At 39.2% G+C, this 20,955-nt stretch overlaps 1 protein-coding gene and 1 pseudogene across 1 annotated transcript; both read right to left on the bottom strand.

The window, feature by feature from the left end:
* Positions 1 to 1,895: 1,895 nt before the first annotated feature.
* Positions 1,896 to 20,936, bottom strand: LOC146458696 (2-aminomuconic semialdehyde dehydrogenase-like). The gene is made up of 12 exons (XM_085090431.1): positions 20,758 to 20,936; positions 16,056 to 16,262; positions 14,989 to 15,200; positions 12,386 to 12,552; positions 8,905 to 8,975; positions 6,729 to 6,833; positions 5,850 to 5,925; positions 5,222 to 5,320; positions 4,748 to 4,820; positions 3,537 to 3,577; positions 3,357 to 3,452; positions 1,896 to 2,943 (listed from the first exon to the last, which is right to left on the bottom strand). Exons 1-12 carry the CDS (start codon positions 20,928 to 20,930, stop codon positions 2,797 to 2,799), a joined length of 1,467 nt encoding a protein of 488 aa, XP_084946557.1. The 5' UTR covers positions 20,931 to 20,936; the 3' UTR covers positions 1,896 to 2,796.
* Positions 18,002 to 19,166, bottom strand: LOC146458697 (uncharacterized; annotated as a pseudogene).
* Positions 20,937 to 20,955: the final 19 nt, after the last annotated feature.

The raw sequence follows: 20,955 nt of genomic DNA, 5'->3' as shown, positions 1-20,955 counted from the left end.
TACGTGGTGTATGGGGACATATAGTGTACCATAGACTAATCCTCCTGACTATCTGCCCCTGGGCCTCCGAGGATGAGAACTAAGTAAGCGATAGCTACTTGTTATTATTTTTTTTAGAAGATTGTTTAGAAGATTAGGTATATTAAATATTTATCAAATCAATAAATTACAAATGGGTGAACTTGTGTGCGAACACCATAATAATTTGCTCCGTAGAAGATACGATTCTTGCTTTTCAAATATTAATGGCATTCACCATTGCCACACACTTTCGAGAACGAATCAAAATGCGTTTATGCGGAGACCTAGAACTAATCAGAACGGCAAATTCAGTGTTAGATTTGCTGCTACTGTCTTTTGGAACAGTAGAACATAGAATATAGAATACAGAATGTAGAATCATTGTCGCTATTTTGTTATGATTTGGAGGACTGCTTGATCGAGATTGATAAAGCCCTGTAGTTTACCGGGAGTTTACCCCAGCATGTTTTTTCTGTGTTATGAGATCTTGTTAAGTTTATCAGGTTTATATCCATTTAGATCATTTTGGCTAAGCTCGTTTTTAAGTGTGATAACTTTCACAACCTCATTTGTTGAGATCTATGTAATGATAAATTTGTGAACCATTGTTTGGACCATATAATTAGTTTTGTCTTCCTATGTTTGCAACGTCGTGGAAATGCTGAAGTGTTGGACAATTAAGTTTAAAAGCTGCCAAACAAATCAATGTCCGAAAACCTCCTCTGGGATAACTTTCGGAACTCCCAAGGAATCAGAGTAAAAAAAATAGGCCAAAGAAGATAAAGTGAGAGTTAGGGTAAGGGTAAAAACGCCAATTGTTTGTCAGCTTATTATTTGTGCATAAAAATCAGCCCCAAGGAAGTTTTTCGACACGCCATGATCCCTGGGGGCATAAACGAATGAAAAATGACGACTTCGTTATTTTTATCATTTTTGGCCCTATCCCGAATGCCCCCCCCCCCCCCCCCCACGGAGAGAATTCTATTTTTTGTCTCCCGACTAATATTCATAGAAAAGATGCCAAACGAATCAGTCCGAAAACCTCCTCTGGGACAACATTCGGAACTCCTAAGCAGCCAGAGTCAAAGAAATAGCCTAAAGGAGTTTTTCGACAGGCAGAGTTCCCGGGGACATAAACGAGTGTGGAAAATGCCGACTTCGTAATTTTTGGCCCTATGCCCAATGCGCCCCTCCCCACTCCAAAACATGCTCTGCGGGCCCTGAATTCAAATTCAAACCTGTATTTTTTGGGTGAGGTGAATTCCCAGAAGCTCTCAAACACTGAATATCCACGAACATTACCGAGAAAGCCTGCTGCTTTGAGTTATCCGCTTGCTCGTCGCTTTGATAAAAACAACAATCTGCGGAAACACTTACATAAACAGCAATACGCTTGAATAAAACCCCAAATGTATCGCATTCTCTTGGTCCTCCTTGCAAAACAACGGTGAAGTGTGCATCACCTCGTACCGATGTAACGCGTCCATGCACAAAAGGGCCGCGAAATCAACAAAAGGAGAAAAATCAGACCCGAAATGTTGACCGTTCCTGCATGAGTGGGAAGTACAACATATAACATATCATATCAAGGTCTCGCTGTTTTGGACAACCTCCACAAATCACCTCGGGACATTTAGAGCGTTTTCCATTGATAAGAACCGATTCACCGCCCAGTCTAAATCGAAAGAGTCATTTTCCAAATCTTGAAAAATAGACGCCCCGAAAAATGGCACATGCTATTTTGAATAAATTCAAAGGGAAAGGATAAAACGTATTCTTCATCGGTGTATTCCGTCTACGAACTGACCGGCCAGTTCTAGAAAATGGAAAGTGTCCTAAGCCACTCTCACTTTTGAAGTAAGCTCTCAAGAATGTAGTTTTTACCTAAACTTTATTGTTTTTCTATTATAAACTCGTACATTTTTTATCCTGTAACTTTCAGCCTTTTTATGCCTTTGGCGCTACCTTGTTTTCATGGATAATAATACACGCACACATACATCTAACCGAATTTTTGACCTGCACTAACCATTCTTAAAAACACGACAGTCTGGCATTACTTTACATCATCGTAAGACAGAGCCGCAAAAGTATAGAGCGAAAATTCATCTTACAAACAGGCACTCTTTATCCCCACGGAATCAAAGAACGCTTTTCATTCGACTAATTTATTCTTGTTTTTCACACCGTAGCTCTAATATTCAATACACAGAACTCATCAAACATAACCTGCATAACCCACGAGTTAATAAAGTTTTAATAAAGCATCTACCGATCTATCTTTCGATTAGCTTTGACGAACTCAACTCAGTTGACAAAACAAAATATTCGTTTCAAAAAGGTAGCCGATGTAAATTTGAGCACATTTTTGTGAAAGGAAACCGAAAAGCGTTTTTTTTTTTTTTGGCCACAAGAAGGTTCACAATGAAGAGAGAAGAAAAGGGGTTGAAGAGAGAGGGAAGGGAAAAAGACTACACGACTTTGTGTTTTTGTACTGGCGACTGTTTTTGAACAACAAAAATCCATTCGCACCATGCTCTCAAAGAAGCATGACTTGACTGGGCCCGTTTTTCAAAAATCCAGTTATACTGTATTATCAGGTTTCAGGGTAGTCATCAGTACTTGTGCTATTGTATGATTCGACACTTCGGTTTCTTCCACAAATTGACCAGAACTCCACCTGTTTCCTGTAGAGATGTTGTTTGTGCTACCTGAAAACTATACCACCTTGTTTGTTTTTCTTTGTGGTTAAGTGTTAAAAAATGCGAATAAGGCCTATATCTTAACACAGATTGTTTTAGCTTCTGTGTAGAACTCGTAAGACTCCTTAGCTCCTTCCCGGCCAATACCCGAGGCCTTGACACCACCGAACGGCATGTTGAGGTCACGGACGAGCCAACAGTTACACCACACAGTACCAGCCTGAAACAACAACAGTTCTCAGATGTTGTTTGGTCACGCAATATAAAATGTAGGGGATGCAACAAATGTTGCGTAACGATACAAACACTGCAACAGGAGAATATTTTTTCACACACACTACTAGTCAAGAAACTGGCGGAAAGGTTTGCGAGCCACATAATATAAGCAGAAACAAACATACAAACCAACTTTTACTTAAATGCACATACAATGCTAACAATGATTACTTTTGCTAAAATTATTTATTTTATCTTTTTTATTGTATATTTCCAAGAGTTTTCTCCCACTTCATTTTTTTTTTGCGGGGGGAGGGGGGGAGAGGGGGAGAGGGGGGTTGCAGTTATCCTTGTGTATTAGAGTGGGATACTAAGGATCTAGGAGGGGGGGAGAGTTCAATCCGCTCCTGATTGTACCTGTAACCGTCGCGATACGCGATGTGTTCGAGAGAGATTTTCTGACCACACAACCGCAGCTAATCCGTATTGCACCCCATTAGCTCGCTTGATAACCTGAAACAAGAAGAAAGCAGATTAAGAGCCATCCAGAAACAAAGGACACACCAAAAAGGTAATGGCTTCTACTTTGTAACACACCTCTTCCTCCGAATCAAAAGGTACAATGGACACCACAGGACCTGTTAACAAAATGCATTATTAAAAACAGAAAACAATGAGAACCACCAACTTATAGATACAACTGTAGTAGGCTAAGGAACGGAGAGTAACACTCCGGCGTAGACACGAAACGGCACGAAGCGTCGCTCGATGGAGCCGGCCGAACACGGATATCTCGGTAAGGAGTTCGGTCGCGAAGTTTGGATGACTAGCTTTGACTTATCATACTGCGTGCGAGATGTGACAGTTGGAGCGGCAGAGGTTTAAATAGCAATGCTAAACCAACCAGGGTGTAGCTTGGGGAAAGAATTCCCATTTGCACGTGAGTGCATGCATAATAAAGTACATTCAAATGACATTGAATAGTTCAAGAAAATCCGGAATGAGCAAAGGTGGAAATTACATCAGAACAGGGCACTTCTTCAAGACACTTATAAGGCGAATGTAGTTTAAAACCAAATTACTCAACCCAAAGTATTTAACGAAGTCATTTCAGGAAACGAGAGCCTCGCTTATAAAAAAACAAGCAATTCCAATGATACCCTACTACAAGCGAATTACAGTCAAAAAGACAAACATAGTTATACTCCACAGTGGGGAAACTCAACAAAGTAAAACGCTGTGCAACATCAAAGATCGCTCTAGTTAGGGGACGTGAAAGCGGCTTAGCCTGGGTGAATTCCTGCAGGCTACACTATTCCAAAATGAAAACTGGTCCGGTAGAGCCGGAACTGAGGTTCGCAAACTTTGCGGAGGTGCCCACTGGATTCAAAAGCTCCTTAACTTTAATAGAATTTTAATGTAATGCATGACCTTGCTTATTTCGTTCAGAAGCACCTCCGTTACCGCAAGAGATACCGCTGCTCCCTCTCGAAAACTGTGTAACGTAAACTGTTTGGTCAACCACTGGGGTCCAAAAGCCTGGCCATATTCACCAAAGTGAGCCTGGGCCGCGCCGGCCTGGGGCCAAAGTGTGTGGGGTCAATACTAAACCAATCATGGTGTAGCTAGGGGAAAGCATTCCCATTTGTACGTGCATTCACAATAAAGCACATTCAAATGAATTTGAACAGTTCTGTTGTAGTAAGGAGAACTGCCCAGGTTACGCAATCATTGTCACGAGTTCTTGAACATCAGTGATCCCCAAGATATAAACAAAGTCTTTCTTACGAAAAATAATTGATACTGACCAAATATCTCTTCTTGCATGCAGCGAGTGGTGTCGGCCAAGCCACTGATGACTGTGGGTCGCATGAAATATCCCTAAAAATGAGAGAAACCATAGTCAGGTTTAGCAATAGACTCCACTACGTTTGACGCCAGAATTGCTAGCCCTTATTTATTTAAACAAATATACTCTTCGTCTTACAACAAGTGTTGGAAGCATGACAGTGTGGACTACTTGTAAATGGATTGATTGCAAAATAATGCACCAGTCAATTCCATCACTGCTAAGAAATGTGCAACTAGAACTTGTAGCTGGTTGGGGCAAAGTTCGGTTGGCATGATGCTATTATTGCTGGCACCTACAGATCCCTACAGACCCCCTAAACCATTTGGTGAAGAACTTAATGACATCAGCACATTTACTTTTCTTCTTAAGCTTTTGATCATCTTCATCGGAAATCTAAATCTGGACAAAGAGTACTATTGTATACATGTACCTCTGTATGAGGGCTTGAAAGCTTCAGTGGTGCGTCTTTTCCTTCACCACACACAATTTCTCCACCTTCCTCCACGGCAAGCTTTACATATCCCAGCACCTTTAAAGTAAAAAAAAGGTCTCGTCTTAAAGCTTCCTGGACTTTTAATTTTAATTGTCAACAGTAATGAACAACTCTTGGGCTGAATAACAAAGCCTTTGTTTGTAAAAATTTTCTTCAAGACAGCTTTCCTCCAACATGTAAATTCACAGCACAATGAAGGTGTCTTACATACAAAAGTACAACACTCCCCCCGACACAATACCTTATCGCTATACAACGATTACGAAAGTTTTTTCACTACCACTGTCGATTCGAACTTTAAATTTTAACTTTCATTCAATAAAAATAATGACTAAAACTGACTCAACTCTGGCGTATTCTTATGCGTTTAGGGGTTACTTAGAATAACCATTTTGGGCATTCTTTGAAATTTCAAAGACTTGGTATGTGAAAGGACGAGGGGTTGAACCCCAGGGTTGAACAACATGAACTGAGTACCCCTCCCCCTCAGGAACTGAACTGTCACTTTTTTCTGTCTTTTTGATGTGCATAACAAAAATGTATTGTTATATAGTTCAGATAATACCTTAGCCAAGTGCTCCTTGCTAATTAATGCTCCAAGATTTGTTGCTGCATCCTTGGGGGAACCAACTTTAAGTTGTCTGAACAATCAAATAACAGAAAACAATGTTTTGTAGAAATTGAAACAACCAGTCAACAAAAAAAAAATCTAATATTGTACTTTAATTTTTAGGATATTTGTCCAGTTCCACTTTGTAGTGGTTAAATAATGTACAAAACAAGTACAAAGGTTTCCTGGAAATAAGTGGATTTGGCCTTTGAATCCAAATTTGCTCTACTTTGGCACATGGACTCATTGTTGTCAGTTATGCAAGATAGTTCTTTCTGCTGAATTGTGTTGTAAGCTTTTTTCTCAGTAACACATTATTCTGCCGTACCCTGTTTCAAGAAAGCTGGACTACTGGCATGGGTGTGCACCTGTGGCCCCTTATCCCACTGTTACAATCTCAGGTGTGGCTTGTGCCACACTTTGCAGGCTCATCCTCAGCACTTGTCACCTTTAGCTGCATGTCACAGGGTTTGTCAGGGCATATCACTCCCACTCTCATTTATTGCTTTGTGGGGTATGTTGTTGCCACCTTTCCTTGTGCTAGGGTGCATTTCCAATAACCTTAGTCCCACTGCCAAAGATCGTGCAGTGGTGTTGTCAAGTTGTCTTTTTTACATAATATTATATAAAAGCCATGAAGTTGTTAACTATTTGCTTCAATTACTGCAAAATAAAATTGATGGTGTTTTCCGTTTTTTCAACCTCAACATCATTCTTATGCAAAGCCAACATGTAGTAATGTTGGGGCCATGGGTTTCTGCTTAGGGGAGGTTAAATTGCAGCTGGGCAAAAGGTTATGAGACTCACATTGTAAAGAGTTACGTAATTCAGTACCTGGTTTTTTCCACAAACTTCTCTAAAAACGTTTCATAAATTCCTTTTTGAACATATACTCTACTTGTACACAGACAGATCTCTCCTTGATTTGCAAAACTGGATCTGCATTAAGAGTCAAATGAAAGAAAAATAAGAATACAATATTAGTGATAATTCATTTCTTTTCTGAGTCAAAAATTATAGACCCCATTATAGAACGCATGATGCAGTTTCTCCATGATTTCACAGATCTGCTATGTGGAAAAACAAGGATGACTTAGCAAACAACCACCTTTATTAAGACAGCTTAGTGATGTACGAAATTAAGGAAATAGAGTAATAAGAAGAAAAACAAGGTTACGTTATAAGACATTACATTTATTTATTTATTTATTTATTTATTTATAAACTTCGCCAGAGGAGAACCTCTGACAGGAGAGAACTCACAGAACGATAAGTTCCAATAACGAGACTCCTCCTACTAGTAATCATGAAAATAGCACAAAGACCACACCAGCACACCAGGAACTCCATGCCCTACTCTTTTCGATTAGTGTGTGGGTTCTTTAACGTCCCACAGGGTTATGAACATTGAAGTGGTGTGAGACGGGGCCTACGGTTTATCGTCCTTATCTGAGAAGACTAGAAAGTCTAACCATTCGCAGATGTCATTACAAAGGCAGCACTTTCTCCTCAGTTATTTTAAGACTCTGAGTGTTGGTCTGGCCGGGGTTTGAACCTACGACCTCCCCCACGGTAGTCCGATGCTCAACCAACTGAGCCAACCGGTCGGCAGTTGGCTCATTCATTGTATATGAGGTGTTGTCTGGTACAATCCCACAGAATGATTACTGTGGGCAGTTTGCAAGTAATTCAAGCAAGCAACCACGTGGTATGTGGCTGTAATCTCTAAATGAGCTCAGTAGACATTCAGGAGCCTACAGCAAGTTATGCTACAACTTCTTCAAGCAGTTTACTGTAAGTTAACTTCAAAAATTAGTTTTGTTTAGTTTAATGCATTTACCACATAAGCATCCTTTCCCCTAGCCCTGAAAACAGTTTCCTTGAAAACCTGCACGATTGGAGATTTTGTTGGTAATAATCACCTTTTTTATCCATTGCAATGAAACTGTATTCAAAGCCATTTTAAAGTTTACAATGTTTAAATGCCTGATGAATTATGGGGCTAAATTTAATTTAGCCGAGGTTAAACTCGAGACAAGCTGGCCAGCGGTCTTCCCCTTTAATTTATGCAGGGTGGTCCAAGGATTTTGCAGGGCCTCAGTAAATTGACAGCTCCCTTGTTGATGTCAACCATTTTGCTCGCATTGTGCTGCGTGTACAGTTGTAGTAAAATGCTTTGCTCATCCCTTGGATAAGATACATGTGCTGAAAATTTAATGTTTATTCTAGACAGAAATTCAAAATTGCTCCTTGCATGTCCACAAGTGGCCCCTTTTGTTAGAATTATTTTATCCTTTCATCACATTACAGAAATGCTCTGAAATTTTCACTTTCTGCCTCAAAATGTTGAAATAAGCGTATGGTAATGTCAAGCAAAGCTGGCAAAAGATATGTTGAGTGCAGTATACATTAAAGAATTTGCAGAATGAATGGAGCCACAATTCGATTTAAAATTCGATCTAAAATTCACATCATTTTGCACACATTCAAGTCGCACATTTAGCACACATGTATGTGCTTTTCAATGTGGGAAAGTCAGCCTCTAGTCTCCTATGTGACTGTGAAAAACTAACAGGAACTTATTAATATTTTTTATTTTACAGATGTAACTTGTTCCTTTCATGTTTCAATGTTGTGACAAAAGGGTGGATAAAAATAGAGAAATGGGAGAATTTCACAATCTTGTTTATACACACCAAATTATTATAACTACAAATACTAGACTAAGTAGAGTTTCAGTAAATAAAGAGATTTGTTAACAAAAAGACAAGAACACCAACCCCTAGATTCAATGTGTAAGTCATACGGTTCAGAGGAAAACACATGTACAGACCCCTTGACTACCTACATAATGTACAGCAAAACAGGCCATATCAAAACATTGACCCAAGACGAATTTATAGGTACACAAGCCAAACCAGAATGTTCACCAATCAGTGGATTGAATGAACAGGTAAAAAGGCCAAGACAAAACACTGATCAAGCCTTAGACTTTTGTTTTGATACAAACCTGATAGTTGTTGCTATACACTTTTCCAGATCAGCATCATCAAAGATTATAGCAGCATTCTTCCCTCCAAGCTACAAAACAACAACAACAACAAAAATCAAATACATGTATGTGTGGTATTAGGCCAAATCCACTTACAGCAAAAGAAAAAAATATATATAAATTACAATAATGATGGTGATGATGATGATGATGATGATGATGATGATGATGATAATAATAATAATATTACAATATTATAATAATGTACAGGAACCTGTAATTTGAGAAGAAGAGTATGCCAAACAAAAAAAAAAGATTTTTTTTTATCCAGGAGTTCTGTTGATTGTGTACTTAATATGATTTGCAATGAGTTGCATTAAACAGCTTGACTATACTCAAGTTTGCAGGCAATTAGTTGAAACTACATTTCACCATTTGGCCAGCAAATGCAAGTTGGTCTATTGATTGTTTTGCTAGGTATTGGTAAGCATGTTATTGGAATGACTTTTGAAAACCTATATCTAATGGCAAGTCCCCTTACCACCCACTGCAAGTTTGTGTACACAAGTAGGCAAAAATTTTACAAACTTACAACTTACGACTCCATTTTTGAAAGAGTTTTAAGCAATTTGTCATCCTTCTACATTGATGTTTGTTGCAAGAAGTATGATTGTTAAATTTGAAAGAGAATTATTATGATTTACAAATCAAAAACTGAATCATTGGCTCTCAAGAGATCTCACGGTATATGGTACATTGTAAGTCTTTGCTTGTGAGGGTATTATAGGTATATAGCAATGTATGCAGCTTCTGTACTGACTGTCCCTTAACTGCTTATTAAAACTGTTTAGAGATACCTTTTTACCTTATACTTTCAATATAAAAAATAAGAAGAACAACATTAGGAGAATGGTCATGTATCAGTCATTAGACGGAGGAATCAACTTTGTGCACTTCCAGGCATTAGTGAAATCTTGACCAATCTTAACATTTAAATGTACAGCTGTACAGCTTGGTTTGGCAGACTACTGGATAACTTGGATCATAAATGGAAGTGGATTCTGGATTTCTATTTCTAGAGCTATAGTGGTGTACCCTTTCTTCTCAAATGCAATTGTAATTATTACAATGTCGCACTCTGTTATCGAGAATTTCTCCAATATTTCCAAGATTCAACAAGCCATGGACAATTTTGTCTTTTGAATAATAAGTCGTCAATAACTGTCCAGGAAACATCACTTTATTCTGGAGATCCCGGTTTAAAGGCAGAGTTTTTTTTAACGTTTTTCAGCTTTGCCTTCGCATGTATCAGATCCCGATCATGCCAATATCAAAAGTAGAATGTACAAAAAAAAAAAAGAAAAATAGAATGTACAGTCCATCGGAAGTGGAAATGTGGCATAAAATGGAAACACAACCAATAAGTCATTAAGTGACTTCAAATACAAACGTTTAACAGCAAGTTATCCTTTAGAATTTTCTGTCGGTGAAAAAATGCCTTTTTTCATATACATGTAACAAGATCTACTGGATAACTTTCTGTCATATTGCAAGAGGAGTTTATACAACTTCTTTGACTGGCCTGCCCTAAAGGATCATAGACTAGAGAATTTGCTCATCATGCTTGATAAACATTACATTAATTTTATGCTTGCAAGTATATTCTGTAAAGGAACCCACTCTAAATGAACTTAAGAAAGTAAATGTCCAAAGGAAAATAGAAAACTGTACACTCCCTTGAAATAGTTTTAGTATTGTGGACTGCAGGTCATTGTAGGTTAATCAGGGCTGTCAACTCTCACGGATAATGCGGGAGTCTCCAGATTTTGAACCGTATCTCCCGGTCTCCAGATTTATGTCTGTAATCTCCAGATTTCGAGCCGTATCTTCTGGTCTCCAGATTTATGTCTGTAATCTCCTGGATAATTGACGAAGTTTGTTATTAGTCGTAGACTCGACTTTCTGACAGGAAAATCTGAAATGTTTAGCATTGTTTCTGGTAATGTCGCCTCTGTAGAGGGTCCCCAATAGGTTTTTTGGGATCCGGGAGTTGGCTTTTTTAAAGGTCGGGATTCGGGATTTTAGCGGAAAAGAGCGATGATATTCGGGATTAGAATAAGGGACGGGACGCCGGATTTGACGATTTTTAGAAGCGGGATGCGGGAAATGTTATTATAAAGAAACGAGATCCGGGAAGTCTGGTGTCGAAAATGTACAATGAAAATCTAGTGCTCACCGTACTGGACGAGAAAATAAATTCACGGGTCCATGTCTTTACAGACAAAATTTCTTTGTGCTCCTTGAGATCTTGCAGTTAACTTGAGCCAATAAGCCTAAACAAATGCCACAGCCGAGCGCTGGCGTACACACAGCATTAAGGAACTAATTCAAATGGCACCGAATGATAAGAAAACCTCCATTAGGTAAATTTGAGTAGTTTCCTTCATGATCAAAATCAAAAGGTCATCAGAGAGATCTCACCACATTTTGATCGAAAAGGAAAATCTCAGAAATGTTCTCAGGAAAGCACTTAATCCAGAAGTCTAATGTACATTAAGCAACCGACGAGAGTCGTGTTTGGCCTGTCACCTTTTTAAATACATGTATATCTGTTGCAGTCCCACGTTGTGGTACGTGAGTAGCAATGCTCTTTAGACTTTAATGAATGAAAAGTTTTCCAAGGATCAACGTAATAAGAAAGGCAGCCCTCACAATTCAATTGAGAGAAAAAATAAAAAAATAAAAAAAGGAAAAAGAACAAGCTCTAAAAAGAAATTGCTAACGACTTATTGACTGACGTGATTTGCAGGAAACTTTGAAAACGTCTTAAATGAACGATGCTGTCGTTATGGTGGAAAGAAATAGAAGAAATAATCGTACAGCTAATTTTTTTGCGTGACCAAAGATCAGTTCAAAGATCAGTGCTCAGATTTGCAGTCGGAATTTACACCAACTGGAGATACCTTTTTCGTCGAGTTAAAGGGCTCGAAAAAAATTTGGAGCTAACCGGGATCGGGATTGGGCTAAAACAGCGATCGGGATTACGGGATTGAGGGGAAATTTTGTCCGGGATGGCGGGATTGAAGAACCCTATTGGGGACCCTCTCTGTAAGGTGCTTTGTTGTTGCTGGCCGGGGAAGTCATATTTTCCATGTTTGAAGACGTGTGAGGTTGACAGCCCGGTTAATGTAATATGCCATGCCCTACTTTATGAAAATACTTGGGAATCATGGGGGTGAGTTTATCATGAATCTCTGGTTTTCCATGTGAATTTAAAGGGGGAGGGTGGGGCAGCTGTTAAAATAATGTGCACTTATCTTCTCATATCACCTCATGGGTATATTTAAAGTCCAGTAATAATTATTATAATTATTATTGACTTCAGTCGGGTTTGTTCTACCTTCATTCCAATGACATTCTGTCATTTAGAAATACTTGGATTGTAATATTAATAAGTAGCAACAGGAGTGTTCCAATTGATAGGAACATTTTCACTCACTTCCAGTGACAGCTTCTTGTAGAATGGAGCACTCATTTGTGTGATGGCCTGACCTGTAGCAGTTGAGCCAGTGAATGAAATAACTGGTATGTCAGGATGCTTCACAATAGCAGCTCCAGCCTTTGGTCCAGTGCCGAACACAAAGTTACAAACTCCAGGAGGTAGTCCTGTTTCAAGAAAAGAGATGCTGCAGTGAATTAAGAGTTAATTAAGAGTAAGATTTCACTGTGGATTGGCCTTCAAAACAGCATGGTGTATATTATCCATGAAAGGAAAGCTGACTGCTTATGGTGACATGGTTCAGCACTCCTTTAACTGTACAGAATGTTACTACATATTTTGAAGAAAGTGACACACTTGCAAAATTAATGGAACATAACCTTTGTTAAAATGCACAGCTGGTGGGAGGCTGATCAGTTGGCTATTTAAACAGTGTGGCACTTGATTTGGGCAGGAAACTACTGTGAATCAAATTCAAGTGGTAAGAGAGGTGGACTTGAAACAGCTGGCATGTGGGTGACAAGTCTGGTACCCAGTAACCACTAGGACACACTGCCTCCAATTCAGTTACATGTACTGTACTTTTAAATACTTTGCTACTCTTTTTTTTTTTTGCTTCAAAGGTTGTATTGGAATGGATCCACTAGCACTTGAAATTGTTGTTATTAAGTGACAATGTTGTTTTTACAAAATTCAAATTCCTCCTTACCACATTTAAACAATGACAGAGCAAATTTTTATTCCACTGACAGATAAAGGCTTTGGCAAAAAAAAAATCTCACTGTGATAAAAAAAAATATATTAAATGGATGATTCCAGAAAGAATCCAATTGCCTCCAAATGGATGACAAGACTTTTTAACCCTTAATCCCATCACCCATCACTCCCCCATCCCTAGATTTCCAACATTTAAGATGTGAATACAGTTGATCAGTTTTGTCTGAAATGTTCATATAACTGGCTTTCATGCTTTTGGTTTTCATCAATTGCAAAGAAAAACAATGATTGAAGTAAATGTATTCAACATTGCAAATTACCTCAGAACAATAATATTCATAATCAGAAAATGTAAAAACTATGAATCAAAACTATTTTTTTAACAAATGTGTGGACTGTTATAATTCTTAAAAAAAGTTCAGTATGTATGGTGTGAACTGCAGGGCTTCACGCCACTCATCCCCAGGTTCGTGCAACGACAGCACATTCATTGATTGCACCAGGTACAGCAGTATTCATAGTTTGTTTTTGTTTATTCAAGACGTTTTTTTGTTTGTAGTGGTTTTTGTTTGCCATCCTTGAACCGGTTTTGACGAAGACTGCAAATTTGAATTTAGAAATGAGTGAAGTACATTTAAGAAATGTATCGTGTGAAAGACAAATACTGCATTTTTTCAAAGTTTGTTTTAAAAGGTGAAGTTGTTAAGAATGACCTTTGTGAAAGAACTTTCAGTTCACTACCTCTGAACCCTTGGCTCCCCCACCCCCCAAAAATTTCCAATCTGTCATCCATCAGCTCAGGGAGGTGTGGATTTTTTCTGGAATAAACCCCTCAGTGGAGACGAATCAGCATGAGATTGAAAACAGTGTTGAAATCCAAGTCAAACGGATGCCATATGAAACCAAAAATGCATTGCATTATTATACACTACAATATTGCATTTATAAACCCTACATATCCACTTGCTGTTCAAATTAAAGCCATTTTTTATAGTGATTATTCTTCACTGCTTCCCAGTCCACTAAAAATGTGAAAATGAGGGAAACCAACAGGGAAACTGGGAAATTAAGCTTCCCACTTGCGGTCAGTCCCCTTTGCATAGTTTTTGATGTGGGAGGGACCAGAAGTAAAATTTCACACTTTTAGTTGACTGAAATGCAGTGAAGAAAAATCACTACCAAAAATTGCTTTTGGCATCCATAACAGGATTCTATCTAGATTCAATTGATAATATTTGATAATGATAATTATTATAAATTATAATCACGATACAATTGTTCTGACTGATTATTAGGGTAACATTAAAGTGTATAGGACAGATTTTTTTTATTTGCTTGATCAAATCTTCTTGTTGTTCTCGTATGAAAATCGAAAAAATAAATTCGCTAACGATTTTTCTTTCCCTCGTTTGAGGCGGTCAAAGACGTGAAATTTTACTTCCCGGTGTGTACAAAACCGCGCAAGGCGATAGACTAGGGATAGTGGACCTGTGACGTCAATACAAGAATGCTACTTTCGCGGATTCTCTGTTTCACTTTTTTTACGTCTTTCGTCATGCTGCAGCCCTAAACAACGCACCGCAACACCATCTTTCTTCCTTTGCATAAAGAAAAACACTGAAACAGAGAATCCGCGAAAGCAGCGTTCTTGTATTGACGTCACAGGTCAACTATCCCTAGTCTCCCGCCTTGCGCGGTTTTGTACACACCCGGAAGCGAAATTTCACGTCTTTGACCGCCTCAAACAAGGGGAAGAAAAATCGACAGCGAATTTACTTTTTCGATTTTCATACAAGAACAACATGAAGATTCGATCAAGCAAATAAAAAAAAATCTGTCATATACACTTTAAAGGTATCAAAGACATCTTCTGATGAAAGATTTACCTGCCTCATTCATCAACTTTGCCATCATCCATGCTGTAACTGATGTCATCTCACTTGGTTTGCACACAACAGTGTTTCCAGCAGCGATAGCAGGAGCAATCTTAAATGTTAAGAGGTACAAAGGCAGGTTCCACGGGGAGATGAGACCAGCTATGCCTATTGGACATCTGATACAATAGTTCACTGCACCTACTTTGTCAAGAACACTGGCGCTACAAGGGAAATTGATTGTCCACTAGTTAAAAATTAAAGTGCATACGAAGTGAAAAATAATTTAAAATTAATACTCAAAGAGCAGAAGAATGGTGTTTTCTGTTTTTGCATAATTATCTTCTCTCGTTCCAGAGATATTGATTGAAGGTTTTGTTCAAACATTGATGACATAACAAATCATCTCATAATGAGGACAAATCACAAAACAAGAATATCTCTGGAAATATTGAACTGATCTCATTCAAAGGCCAAAAGTTATTCAGGTTCAAAGTTCCAGCGAAAAGAATCTGGTCCCCACCCTAGACAGTCTAGACATGGTTATTAACATAACAGTCTCTGTACATGTAGTTGTTTACATGTAATATTCGATAAGTGAAAGCCTGCTAGGATGACAATATTTCTTTATTTATTCCTTTTTGCACTGTTTGCTTACTGTTTTGCATATGAAAACCCATTCTAAGATTATGTAGTTGAAGATTTCACCTCAACTCATTTTAGGTCAGAAATTCACAAGACAAGAAACCAAACTGATGTTTTTATATTAACAACCTTCACTGTCCTGAGCTCAACACTGATGTTTATGAGAAAGAACTTTCACATTTAGATGTCAGAATTTTTTTATTTGCTTGGTCAAATCTTCATGTTCTTCTTATATGACCCATTGACCCTCCAGTCTTCTGACCAAACCCATTAAATTGAAAGCCCTACATGCTACACACCATGCCTCCACGATGGAAAAATTATGGCTGCCACAGAAACATTTTGGAATCCTGTAACACCATAACATAACAAATTGTACTGTCTCACTAAAACCAAGAACATTCTCCACTTTCCATGCAGAAAATAGTACTCACTGGTTTGAAGATGAAGCACTTATAATTGTTGAGGCAAAGAATCTGAAGTTAAGACAAGCACGTGGGATATCCACTGTTTTAGCCAGCAATACTGGTTTACCCTGATCTCTGGATTCTGCCTCAGCAAACTCATCCAGCTTGGACTCAATAAGGTCTGCAATCTTCCTCATAATTCCTGCCCGAAACTCTGGTGAGGAGACTGACCAGCTAATGATTATTGAAAGAAAGGAGTAATTATAAGTATAAACTTAAAGTTCAGATCAGTCTGTACAATAAATTCTTGTTTCTTTTAATGCTCTAGTGGGCCATGTAAGTCATGACTGTATTGAAGGGCTGAAGATATCACGTGCAATTACCAGTGCTACAATTTAACTTACTGTTGTGAATCAGATCATTGGTCACCCTGATAGAATAAATGATACTGTACAAGAAAACTTTAAATAAAGCTTATTATGCAGCCTTTATACTGCATTCTACGTAGCTTAGACTTTTTAGCTGTTCCCTTCAGCATGATTGCACTAGGGTCATGCCCTTAGGTAGTCCCTAACCTGAGATAGTTTGGATGCTCTACCATTGAGCTACAACTAGGTTCATGGGACAAACATCCAGACTAGTAATCAGCAGCCACACATTGACATTCCAATTCCAGAAGTATGCAGGATGTTTGTCCCATGAACCTAGTTTAATGGCCTTAGCTCTGTCGAGTCTACTGTAGCTCAGTGGTAGAGCATCCAAACTAGTAATCAGAAGGTCTTAGGTTTGACTCCTGATAGGAGCACTCTGATTTTTTTTTCCGAGTATGCCTGTGTCATTTACTGATTGATACATCATTCTCAAAACTAGATATGCGAGTATCAGAATAGATAAGAGTCTAAAATATGAAATGTATAATTAATTAAAAAGTACAATCAATCAAAAATAATAAAACTCTACAAATATGCATTGTTGCTACAGGATCTTATAATGAAGTTATTCTCAAGATGTTTTGTCTTATGTGTAGGAATAACAAAGTGCCTGTTGTGCTTCAGTGCATAAAGGGAGGGCCCACAGAACGGTAGTAAACTGTGCAGATGGTGTTCAGGGTCCCTTACTATAGAATCGAAAGTTTCATTACATATCGCAGTGTTAAAGTCTGTTATTAGTACAATGTTCAGCAGCTCAATGTCGGGCAAATTAGTGGACAGTCCCGGGCAAATAATGGACAAGGCCCGCTCCTCTACACATTCCAGTTCATTTATTAAATACTTTGGCAATGCGTGGAAAAAGACAGGTGAGGCACATACACTGTACGTTAAAACTGACCGTATACATGCCGTGTAAAACAATACCCCGTCTTGCTCCTTTGAGCTCTGCTAGAAAATACAAACGCCTGGCCGCTTTCTTAGTGATTTCGCTGACATTACCGTTCTACTTGAGATTGTAGGATTATGGTTACACCAAGCAATTTAATGCTATTTACCATCTCTAGTTCTTGATTGTCAACCACTATAGGAGCAAATTGAGGCTCACCTGTTGCAAAGGATATTTAGAGCTCCATGCACTTATCACTATTTAGTTTAACTCTGTTCTGTGAAAACCACTGCGCTACACTATCTGCGATGTGTTGGGCACAACTTTTGTTGCCTTTAGCAACGACCTCAGATGCGGTGGTGTCATTGACGTACTTCCATATCTGAGCAACATTATTAACTGCTAAGTCATTTATAAGTACAAGAAACAACCATGGGCCCAGGTTAGTTCCCTGAGGGACCCCGGAGGGGACTGAGCCCCACTCAGAGTAGCAGCCCTCGGAGAGTTTGATTCTCTGAAAACGGTCAGATAGAAAATCTGTGATCCAATTAGTAATTCTTGTAGACAAATTCAATTTGCATAGCTTCTCTTACTTCAAGAATCCTATGATCTATAAGGTCAAAAGCTTTCTTATAATCAAAAAGTATGACTCTTACTGTAGCACCATTTCCATCAGTTTCTTTGGTCCAGCTATGAACCAAGTGTATCAGCGCCTGGGTGAGAACAGCTCCATATTGTCTTGGGACAACGACCTTGAGGACAGCAGGTTTGACCTAATCAGATACAATGCACTCTTCAGCAACCTTAGAAAGACATGGAGCAAGAGAGATGGGCCTGAGATGCTTTTTCAGGTCTTCAACTGGCTTCACGTTTGGTAAAGGAGAGAAGTACATGTACGCAAACTTCCAGATCATCGGTAGAGACTGCTCTTTAAGAGAGGAGTTGATAATCTTGCTGACAGGAAAAGCAAAAAACTTGGCATACTTCTTGAGCAGCCAATTTGGTATCTCATCTGGACCACATGTCTTGGAAGAGTTTAATGCAGTCAATAACTTCAGGATGTGTAGCTCAGATACCTCTGGGAACTCTGGCAAATCCTCAATGATGGGAAATTTGGTCAGCAGTTGGGGCAAGCAGTATTCCTCCAGAGGCTCAAGAAAAGCCTCATTGATGGTATTTGCAAGTTCCTGATAGCTAAGGTCTTTGACACCTTTAATATGAATGTGACTGGTAACGTTGCCAGGGCTTGAGTGGAATTCACTCAAGCGTTTGAGCTCTTTCCACCACAACTTGGGGTTTTCATCCTTCATGTGCTCAACATTGGACTTGTAGAATGAAGCCTTGCATGCTTTCCTCTCACAATTTACAGCAATTCCTGTAGAATTTGTACAGCGGCGACTCCGAGCCACTCTCGCGGAAGGCTTTCTGTCGTTTGAGAATGAGCGCCTCGAGGTGATCGGTCCACCAAGGAGCATCAGACATATTAACTCTCTTGATGGGCAACTAGAAGGTAAAGATGATTGTGCAGCACATTGTTGATAATGTCGAGCATATCCTGACAGCACTTTGCGGGGGAGAACACCACTGACCAATCCATTTCGCACAGGTATCTTCCCAGTTCTACAATAAGAGCGCATTTAGGGAAGTGCGACTTGACAAATAACAGAGACTGGAACAAGTGCTCTTGCATAGAAACATTTTCGGCAGCAGTCCAGTGAGAATGGTAGATGACAGCTACTATCAGGGAAGAAAAACCCTGCGGGTGGCATTTAGGGCGTAGCCGGACCCACAAGATCTCATGGTTGAGGCAGTACGACAGATTGTCAAGTCATTTACAAATAGTGTCCTCCTTAACATAGAGACAGACACCACCGTGGTCGGATGAACGGTCCCTTTATAGAACTGAGTAACCCAGGATGTCAATACAGTCGAACCTGTATTAAGCGGCACCGTATTAAGCGGTCACCCTCTGTTCATGTCTATTAAGCGGTCAGTTGTCAAAGTCCCGAAAATTACTTCCCTTAATTACTGTAATCCTGACCTGTATTAAACGGTCACCTCTATTAAGCGGTCGCGGTCACCCTATACTAAGTCCCAGTGAGCTATTTCTTTTGTCTTGACCTGTTTTAAATGGTCACTTTGTAAAAGGAAACCACTTAAATATGGTAACAAGTAACGTGCCAGGCAATTGAGTTTCTAATAAGCTGCACAATCGTGGCGTTAATGTTTTACTGATCCGTTTCAATGCCATGCTCTTCTTTGTCATACCATTTTATCGCCGAACTTTCTTAAACAAGTAAGTGATGTATTCTGTGCAACCTCTATTAAGCGGTCAACCTGTATTAAGCGGTCACTTAGCCATTCCCTGAGGGTGACCGCTTAATACAGGTTCGACCGTAATTGAGTCGGCAATGGAAGACTTGAGCCATGTTTCAGTGACAAAAGCAAGACTGACTTGACAAACTCACTCATTTCTCACATCTTTGGTACAAGCGACATGATGTTTGTAACCATGATTCTAGGTGCATAATACAATCTTCTAACGTAGGCACTAATTCATCTTGGGATCCCATATCCCTCACCAACCAGCACAGAGTCAGCCAAAGAGCATACCCAGGTTGACTGATTCCTGACAAAAGCACTGTTCGCAGAAGCGTCAAATTGAATATTTAATTTACCCCGCAAAATGTCTTGTTTGTCTTGTACTTGTGTATTTGCATTTCCTTCCAGTTGGACAGAGCTTGTTGTTGCAATAGCCCTCAGTTTCAGACGTCCTGCCCTGCACTCACGGCGAGTTGGCATGGAGTTTGCAATTCCGTGATCGACAAGACATCGCCAAAGACCGTGAGAAAGTGGTTTAGGCGTAATCGATGAAGAAATTGCTTTCAGAAACGAGTACATAATCTTGCCATTCTGGTCTTTGCAAAACCCAGAAAGACAAAAAGGTTAAAAAAAATCAAAGATAGGACGAAAAAATCTCAAAATTTGTCAAGAGCCTTTAAAGGCTCTTGACAAATTATGAGATTTTTTCGTCAAGAGACGTGTGCTGCCAGGTAGGCGCTCGTCCCCAGTCTGATCGTTGGTTATCAGGCATCTGGAATATTTATTTCGTTATCCCTGTTTTTACAAGCATAATTTATCCAAGCCTAATACTCGTAAGATCCGTTACTTTCGCGGGTCATAATCCGATTTCGATCTCGTGAGCTTGGTTACCTGCATGTGATTAAAAGCACAGCCAATGTCTGGTTGGTTGTGTCATAAAATTCGATTCAAACGTATACCTTAGGGTTTCAATAGAAAATAAAGGTATCTAGCGGTGCTCTACTCAAAGCGAAATACGTACAGTGCAAGCACATGTATACCCCCTATTTAATTAATTTAGAACTGCCTGCACACACGTTGTTCATTTTACCTTTCAAATGCCTCTTTTGCAGCTTTTACTGCCATATCAACTTCTTGTTGGTCGCTATCAGGAACCTTGCAATACACCTTTCCCGTTGACGGATCATAACTGTCGATGTGATTCCCGTAAGGCACGAACTTTCCATTGATGAAATTCTCAAGTACAAGCATCTCACCCGCCATCTTTGATGCTCACAGCAGTTTGCAA

Source organism: Pavona decussata, unplaced genomic scaffold (genome assembly GCF_977016875.1).
Source record: "Pavona decussata unplaced genomic scaffold, jaPavDecu1.1 SCAFFOLD_232, whole genome shotgun sequence".
Lineage (NCBI taxonomy): Eukaryota > Metazoa > Cnidaria > Anthozoa > Scleractinia > Agariciidae > Pavona > Pavona decussata.
This window is presented reverse-complemented; position numbering and strand designations above follow the sequence as displayed.

What these genes read in the sequence shown, in the direction of transcription:
- LOC146458696 (XM_085090431.1), bottom strand. Translation starts at nt 20,930, where the DNA reads ATGGCGGGTGAGATGCTTGTACTTGAGAATTTCATCAATGGAAAGTTC. An exon ending in GCAAAAGAGGCATTTGAAAG is followed by an intron (nt 16,263 to 20,757) that starts GTAAAATGAACA and finishes AATAATCATTAG; the next exon opens with CTGGTCAGTCTCCTCACCAG. An exon ending in GCGTATCGCGACGGTTACAG is followed by an intron (nt 2,944 to 3,356) that starts GTACAATCAGGA and finishes TTGTTGTTTCAG; the next exon opens with GCTGGTACTGTGTGGTGTAA.